The sequence below is a fragment of the Plasmodium fragile genome (assembly GCF_000956335.1).
Source record: "Plasmodium fragile strain nilgiri unplaced genomic scaffold supercont1.181, whole genome shotgun sequence".
NCBI classification, from domain to species: Eukaryota; Apicomplexa; class Aconoidasida; order Haemosporida; family Plasmodiidae; genus Plasmodium; species Plasmodium fragile.
Window position 1 is genome coordinate 1 of NW_012192761.1, and position 9,021 is coordinate 9,021.

At 49.9% G+C, this 9,021-nt stretch overlaps 2 protein-coding genes across 2 annotated transcripts; both read right to left on the reverse strand.

The window, feature by feature from the left end:
• Window positions 1–38: 38 nt before the first annotated feature.
• On the reverse strand, window positions 39–5,110 carry AK88_05619 (uncharacterized protein; the record flags this gene model as incomplete). Its single annotated transcript, XM_012483221.1, has 7 exons — window positions 39–504; window positions 677–1,206; window positions 1,270–1,296; window positions 1,794–2,210; window positions 2,708–3,449; window positions 3,601–4,770; window positions 5,024–5,110. Coding segments are annotated over 7 exons (3,438 nt in total), but the record flags the coding sequence as incomplete, so codon positions are not given.
• A 1,216-nt stretch (window positions 5,111–6,326) lies between these two features.
• On the reverse strand, window positions 6,327–8,933 carry AK88_05620 (uncharacterized protein; the record flags this gene model as incomplete). Its single annotated transcript, XM_012483222.1, has 3 exons — window positions 6,327–7,505; window positions 7,676–8,340; window positions 8,648–8,933. Coding segments are annotated over 3 exons (2,130 nt in total), but the record flags the coding sequence as incomplete, so codon positions are not given.
• Between the last annotated feature and the right edge of the window lie 88 nt (window positions 8,934–9,021).

The following is a 9,021-nucleotide window of genomic DNA, read 5'->3' on the forward strand; positions in this document are numbered from 1 at the left end:
TGCAGAAGGGTCCGTTGCTAACTGTGTGGTTTCCATACAATTCCATGGATCGGGGTCATCTTCGTTAGGTGGACATGGATCTGTGCCGGCGCAGTCAGTGGGTGGATGCAGGGTTGTCGAATCATGGGTTGCTAAAGCGGCGTGCGAGGTCGGAACATCCAAGATTCTACTGCACATAATCGGGTCCCGCTCCAAGTCACGCGCAAACACCTCCACGACAATCTGCAAATAGTCCTGTTTGACGTTTTCCCATTCGGTCACTTCACATTCGTTGAGCACTTCTAGATGTAGCTCGATGATGGTGCGCTTATGCGCGCGTGGCGGGCGTCCTTTACCGGATATTGACGCAGGTTGCCTATCCCTACTCATCGCGTACCCGTAATCGGGTGGTGGTAGGTCGCCGCGTTCTAGATGGTCTAGAATTTCTTCGTCGAGTGGCGGTGACGGCACGTCACGAATGGTTCGATATGTTCGTCGTCGTCTTTGTCCGAGGTAAGCAAAGTACTAAACAGAAAAAGGGGGTAAAGAGCAGGGTGGGCACGGTAGGATAAAAGGAATGAACGAGGGTGTAGGAGAATATATGGGTTCGAACGATCATATAGTGGAGCCCGTAGTGAGTTTCTGAGGTATAAACATCCTGCACATGCGGCATGCCCGCATGGTCGTATATACGTACCTTCCATAGGAAGAATGCAATGATCCCAATACCAACAACGGCGGGAATGATCGCGGGGGTGTACGGGATAAGATCCTTGGGGTCGAAGGGTTTCGGGGAAGGAAGGGGAGGTTGAGGTTGCTCTTGCTGGTTGTTGTCTTGACTTGGACCACCGGAAGGAGAAGACCCGGTACCCGGAGTCCCAGTTGCTCCTGTCCCCGCAGAACCTGGACCAGAGGAACCGGGGTTTTGGGCCCCAGTAGAACCTGTACCAGAGGAACCACTTGCGTCCGGCTGACCGGTGCTGCCGCTACCGCTTGCACCCGATTGATTTGGGTTCGGGTTCGGTTTTGGTTTGGGTGGATTGAGAGGAGGGGGGTCATCGTTGCCTCCGTCGACGACGGCACCGTCAACGTGGGTTTTGTCCGGAGCAGGTGTACTGTTGGGTCCTGATGGTACACTAGCAGTAGGTTTCTGTGAGGGAATGTGGTCTCCTGAGTTCCCCGTTGTAGTGTCAACAGAGGGTGATGTTTTTGCAGGTTCAGCTGGTTCTGGTGGGGGGTGTGGTTCCGGTGCGGGGGCGGGTACCGGCGGTGAAGCCTCCTGACCGTTACCTGTCGTGATCTGTGTAGTTCCAGTACCTGTGAGTTTGAACGAAAAGGAAGAATATGGAAATAACTCAAGTGGTGTGCGTTGATTGGTTGGCTACAAGGTGGGCTACACGGTCGGCACCATGGTCCATCGCTCATGGTTGGCCACATGGTGCCACGGTGCGAAGGCAGGCGTGGAGGCAGGAGACGGACGGGGATGGGAGCACGGGGGCAGGAGACGGACGGGGGTAGGGTGGTTACGGTGCCACCCCGGGAACAGACTCTCTCTCTCTCGCACACAACACACAACGCACACACAGTGTGTGTGTGTGGCGGTGTGTGTCTGTCTACGTCGACGTCGACGTGTACCCGTCTACGTCTCTACGTCTCTCTACAGGCCGCTACCTTATGCGCGACTTACTCTCTTCCTCATTCTCATTCTCTGCCTTTTTCTCGCTACGAAGTTGTTGTTTTTTTGTCTGTTGTTGTTTCCCGTGTGTGGGCGAGCATATATATTATTGTGCAACATGCCTGAATAGTGTCATTACCTGAGCATCCAGGTACAGGATCAGGACTAATGCCTGAGATGGTAATACGGAGACCAGGATTCGTGGAGCTTTCATATGAAAGGTCCCTTGTGCAGTTGGGCGTATCCTTACCTGTGCTTCCTGGACTATCCTTGTTTGTGTCTGGTGCTGCAGCACGTGTGGCTCCTTGTGGTTCTGATGGTTCTGCTGGACGTGCGGGTTCTGGTGGAGGAGGAGGTGGTGGTGGTGGTCTTGCTGGTAATACTGGGGATGCCGGTGCTTGTGGTTGTGTCCCATCTGCGCCTGTGGACGGATCGTGCCTGCCTGCTGATGATGGTGAGGATGGTGCCGGGGCCTTGTTCTCGTCCTTCTTCTCAGGAATAGGCTCCGTTGGTGCCTCTGGTACCTTAGGTGGTGGTACTTCCGGTTTCTTGCCTCCTGCAAATGAAGGCGGAAGAAAGATGATAAAAAAAAAAAGGGACACACGTGGCACAGAGAGCAGGGGCGGGACGGTTCGGTCAGGTACCGGCAGGGTGGGCGTCCGGCTGCATGCGTCGATGCAGTGGGTCGATGCAGTGGGTCCAGGTGCACTCGGTTGACTGCGTACTCGGTGAACTGGGGGTAGATGGTAGCCGTACACTTCTACTTTTCGCCGTCCGCGACCGCGGTCCGGTGCATCTCTCGTCGCCCCTACCGCACACACACTCGCTGCCTTCTCTCCATCTCACGCACCACTGTCCGAGCACTATTACGCCGTGACGCCGCACACATACAGACCTCGTCTACACAGGCCCTCGCTACATAATCGTGGTCGCCGCTCAACGTCAACGAAGTCGTTTGCTGTGCTTTTCCGCCGCGTATGTGCGTTGTTGTGGTGGCATGCATACGGGCCGTATCGGACCGTACGTTAGTATTGTTACGAGTCGTATTCTTACCTTCCTTTTCCTTCGTTTGAATTTCTGCCTTTACCTTTTCCTTCGCTTTCTCAAAGACCCTTGTTGCTTTTTCCTTGACGTGCTTCCCCACTTTGTTCATTTCTTTAATTCCGCCTGGGGTCAAAATTTTCTTAATAGGCGCCCCTTCTATTGCCTTCCTATTAATATAACTTTTCCACTGCTCTTCACACGGCATGTCGCCCTCTATGGTCCCTATTTCTTCCATTATTCCATGGTCTACTAACCACTCTGCTATGTCTCCATTTATTATTCCTGGTTGCGTCTTATTATCTCCATACCCACATTGTGTGCATCTTCCATCCATAACAGGACCAGATAATATTATTTTACCATCCTTATCTTTGTGCATGTTCTTCATTGTTTTCCAAGCGTACTCCACACCCCTCTTCCATCCTGGATTATGTTTGCAATACTGATTCTTGAGCATGTATCCAAATACGTTCGCTACCTCACACCGGAACCTTTCGTACAATTTATCGTCATCCATATCTCTGCTGTTCCGTGGTATATTATCACCGTTTGCAAAGAATAGTGCAACACTCATAAGTCTGCACCGTACGACATCTGCTACCGTTTGTCCCTTATATTGATGAGCATCGTCGAAATCATCCCAACCAGAATTATCACAGTTGGCACCGTATGCATCCATCTGATCCGTGTGCTCCTGCATATAATCAATAAAGGCCTGCAATGCGGTCTTCATTTTTTGCAGTGCATCACTCTGTATGATGTACATGGGAATATGGGAATATGCATGACTACATTTCATGTGTATTTTACCCACCAGGAGCGTGGACACTCTGATATATACATGTAACTGTATTAATAGGTTTTTCTTCGTGTTCTTCCCTGTTTCCTTCACGTAAACTTACATCATAATTCTGCAGCACGTGTACGTGCCTGCTCTTGCCTTCCAATATGCTCTTCCATGGACAATCCTCTTGTTTGGTCGTCGTCGTCCCCTTCTCTGCGGCAGCACCAGACTTACCATCACTACCACTACCACCACCAGCTGACGTCGTCCCCGGTCCCGTTCCCGATGTTGCCGGTTTCGCCGCTACTGGTTTGGTAGCGTTGCCTGCTGTGGCCGGGGCGTTCCCCCCTGTACGTGCAGTACCCGCTTGTGACCCGCCTGCTTGTGTTGATGTTGTCTTTGTATCCTGTGATCCTCCGCCTTCTGCTGCTGGTCTTGATGGCCGTGGTGGCCTTGCTGTTGATGATGTTTTCACGTCCCCCTGTGACGGTCCGTTACCGCCTAGAGCCTTTGAACGGGAGTCCTGGTCGTTCTTCTCCCTATCTCTCTCCTGCTCTAATAATTTCTTTACACAATTGTCATCCCCATCACTACAAACTCCTATTCCCTTTAATATTTTCGACACTTTCACTTTTATATCCTCCTGCACGTTGCTTATCTCTTCCTTCACTTTCTCCGTCAACGCCGTACTGTGGTCCCCATCGCCTAGTGTCGCGCCTGCTTTCTTCTCCACATGACATCCTGGCCCCAACACTCCCCAATCCCCGTCCCCTAGGTTCATCTTATGGCCTTCATTCCATCTATTCATTACTTCCCAAAGATCTCTATCCTTTTCATCTCTTCCACTGCCATCTCCACCTATCCCTGCATCCTTCCACTCACACTCCACATTACCGAACTGCTGGTGCAGAACGTCCTGTACTTCTCCATGCACAAGATTAAACGCCCACAGTCCACCAGGTCGCTTTAAACAATTCATTCCCATTATTTTCTTCATAAATATATTTGTCAGGATGCATGTCATATAAGGGTCTACCTTCTCTGTATCTTCGTCCATATGCCTGCGTCTCACAGGATTCCCGGATAAATCAACTCCATGTTTAAAACGTAACGCTATAAGCGCCATCTCGCATATACCCATGTCCTCAGCAGTCCACATTTGTCCTTTAGCTACATCAGTCTCCCGTCCTATTTCACACATTGACTGCGCTTTCGTGCTTTCCGCAGTACTCTCCATATAACTCCTAAAATCCTCCCACAGTGTTCCCACATTGTTCCAGAAGAGTTTCTATGCGTACAAGATGCATCATATGTTAGGATGTGAACAATATATTTTCCTTCACTTTTCTTTGTTATATAATGCTGTACAGAATTACACTCTGCCCTTATATATATGCATTTCCCCCGTCTGAATGACGCACAGAACTTTACAATATAAAAGCATATAGGCTGCCCAGTGCAATTCTCAATGTGACTCCACTACATATGCACATTATAATGCAGCGACGCTGTCCCCCACTCTTTTATATATATTAACGTACCCTAAATTTGTCATCTTCCTTCACTCCTATTTTTGTCCTTCCCTGCTCAATATAATTGTCCCATAATAATATTAAATAGTTCCACATGGTTTTCCTCCTATTTTAGTTGTATATAGGATGCCACTATCCTTGATACTTATTCAAAGGCCACATTAACTGTACATTAGCCTTCGGAATCATATTCCACTAACAGAAACTTCTAGTCGTGCATGCTTCAAATATTACTGCGCCTTGTGCACTAAAATCCTTAACCACAAATAGCCCCTTCTACAACACTCTCTGTGCGCACACCTAAAACGAACAACAACAACATCAATGTCTTGTTCCGTCGTGGCCGCGTTGCGTCCGTCGTTTTTCGCCCTCCCACAAAATATGTGTGTTCCGTGAGCTCTCCCGCTCTCTCTGTCCTCCCTCTCTGTGATGCCCCTCTCTGTGGATCCTTCCATCAAATCACGGCACACGGACAATGCCGTACTCGAACAAACCCGTACCCGGCCGTGTTTGCTCGGAGAGACAATCTCTCCTCCTTCTTACCCTCGGCACAATGCTTACTCGGCTACTTCGTCGAGTCGCGTCACTCGGATAAGGGCGAGTACCCGGCCACGTTTGCTCGGAGAGACAATGTCTCCCTCCTTTCTTACACTCGGCCGCTTTACTCGGCTACTGCGTCGAATCGTGGTTACACTCGGCTACGTCGTCGACGCGTGTACTCGGAGAGACAATCTCCCGCCTTGTTACGCGCGGACAATCCCGTTTACTCGGCCGCTTTGGTCGACGCGTTGCTCGCAGAGACAATCTCTCCTCCGTCTTACATTCGGACAAACCCTTACTCGGCTACTTCGTCGAATCGTGTACCCGGCCGCGTTTGCTCGGCTACAATGCGGTTGACGCGGCCGCGTTTACCCGGCCGCGTTTGCGCGGAGAGACAAGTTCTCCTTACACTCGAATGCGTAGTCGCATGCTATAGTTGTGCTGCACTATGCCCGTAGAATGCACGTTTGCAGCTTTTAATAATTAACTTCACATAAAGGAGAATACTAACCCTTCATATTATTCATGTAAATCTACATTTTATATGCATTTAACCTCTACAACCGTATCTGTATAGTCATGTTAAAAGAAGTGGACTACACAGAAAAAGAACAAGGCAAATGTAAGCACAAGTAGAAGAGAGCAGAAAAAAAAAAAAGAAGGTATAGAATAATGTAAACAAGAAATGTATTATGTATATCACATAATGAAGTAAAAGTGGTCTACCGTTAGCATGCGTTATGTCGCATGCATATGCGCCGTCATCCGAAGGTCACAGTTGCTCCAATAGTTCATCCACATATAACTCCCTATCGTGCAAACGACATTCGACCTCGCACTGTTCTATGACTAATGCCAGGATCAGTATCCATGTTTGAGCGGTTAACGGTTGTTGCATGTAAGTTTGCGGATGCAGTTGCGTGCGTGGTACATCTCTCACTATCAGTATATGTTCTGTTCCCATGACTTTTTCCACTTCTAAGTGTTTTTCTACTCGAGGTACTTCGCCTGTTGCTGGTATTTGCTCTTCGATATTCTCTAACAAATGCTGAAACCACTCCTGCGCACCATATATATTCATAAGCGCATGTTGTTTTGCAACCCATGGTTTCCACAATCGCAGTTTGCGCATCTGTAGGGTTGCCGCTTCACCGAAGACAATGTGCCCAGATACTCTGTTGTGTGCGTGTTGCGCCATGTGCTCACGCAGGTATTGTTTCCAATCCGCTTTTAATTGCAAAAACCACGGCTCCGTCGTGCACGCCCGCACAATATGTTTGTTGCGGTCAATCCAGGTAATCCATTGGGTGCACGCCGACGTCGCGTCACCGTGGTCGGAAGGGCGAGTTTGTTCATGGTCTAACTGTATGGATTGCATACAATTCCATCGGTCATCTTCGTTAGGTGGACATGGGACCGTTGCTAAGTGTATTGTTTCCATGCAGCTCCATAGATCTGGGTCATGTGGTGGACAAGGGCCCGTTGCTAACTGTATGGTTTCCATACAACTCCATGGGTCATCTTCGTTAGGTGGACATGAATCTATTCCTGCCGAGTCAGTGGAAGAAACATGGGTCCCTGATAAACCCTGCTTTGTGGTAGAAACACCCAAGATATTGTTATTCGTGTCCGTGTCCGGCTGCAAGTCACGCGCAAACACCTCCACGATAATCCCGTAAAAATCGTCTTGCACCGTTGCCCAATCTGCCGCTTCACATTCGTTGAGCACTTCTAGATGTAGCTCGATGATCGTGCGCTTATGCACGCGTGGTGGGCGTTGTCCGCGGCGTTCAGCAGCAGACGCAGGTTGCGTAACCATCGTGTACCCGTAAGCGGGTGGCGGCAGTTCGCCGCGTTGTAGATGGTCTAGAATGTCTTCGTCGAGTGGCGGTGACGGCACGTCACGAACGGTTCGATATGTTCGTCGTCGTTTGGCGAGGTACGCAAAATACTAAGCAGAAAAAGGGGGTAAAGAGGAGGGTGAGGACGGTAGGATAAAAGGAATGAACGTGGGTGTAGGAGTATATGGATTAGAACGAGCATATATTGGTGCGCGTAGGGATGTGCTGAGGTATAAACATCCTGCACGCGCGGCATGCCCTCATTGTCGTATATACTTACCTTCCACAGGAAGAATGCAATGATCCCAATACCAACCACCGCGGGAATGATCGCGGGTACATATGGGACGAGATCCTGGGGGTCAAAGGGTTTCGACGGAGGGAGGCTAGGAAGAGTTTGATCATTACTCATTGAACCCTGTCCCCCGGAAGTGCTGGAACCAGCTCCCTGTTGACCCCCACTGGAGCCAGTACCTGAGGTACCTGGTTGCGAAGTGCCCGTGGAGCCAGGTCCTGAAGAACCTGGGGTGTGTTCACCAGTAGAACCTGAACCGGATGGTTCTGAAGCAGAGGATGAGGAACTTCCACTTCCTCCCCCTCCCCCACCTCCTCCTGGTGCTCCTGGACCTCCGCCGCCACCGTGTTCAGTACCTGCTGTGGACGCTTCGCCGCTGGTGGGGCCGCCGTCGGAACCCGATTGATTTGGGTTCGGGTTGGGTTTTGGTTTGGGTGGATTGGGAGGAGGGGGGTCATCGTTGCCGCCATCAACGACGGCATCCTGAACACCGGTACTTCCTGGTTGATGATCCTCAACTTTTGTGTTTTCAGTATTTCTACTTTCCCCATCTGCAGCCTTCGTTTTGGAAGAATCACCAGCGCTATCTGTGCTTTTAGTGTCAGGTACCACTGCACTCATTGTCGGCTCATTGCTTGCTTCTTCAGTTCCTAAATGGGTATCAGGGGGAAAAGGGAAAATGTAGAAAGTTTCGAACCTGATGTTTTTGTCGGTCGCTGATGGTTGGCTGACGACACTGTCCGTCGTTGGTTGGTTGCGTGACCATTGGGCAACGCGTGGTTGCGGTGCATCCCTCGTCCATTTGTGCACCGCGTGCCCATTGCAGCAATATATAAATGTTTTTTTTGTTTGCCCTTTTTTTCTGTTTAGTTCCTTTTTTTTATTTATTTTTTCTTTCCTTTTTTCCCCCACAGTCTCCAACATGTGTGTATACTTTTCCTTTTTCAGGTGCCTTACTTTTCTCCTTCTTCTCTTGCTCCTGCAGTAACTTATTAATAGTATCCATACCAACTCCACCAGTGGGATCATAGGTTGTGGTGGTGATCTCAGTTGTTATGACTGCAGTACCAAGTAGAGTTTCAGCAGTCTTGCTGTCAACTACTTTTCTCTCTGTCTCACCTGGTGTCGGTGCGTCTACCTTTGGGTTGTGCTTGTTTCCATCCTCGTCCACCTTAGGTCCCGATGTGCCGGCTGCGGATGCTGGTGGCTCCTTTCTACTATTGTTCCCCGGCGGTGATCCTTCCTGTTGTGGTGGAGGTGGGGGTTGTTGTCCAGGTCCTGGTCCCTGACCCGGTCCTTGGCCTACTTTCCCGGATTCTCCGCCTGAACCT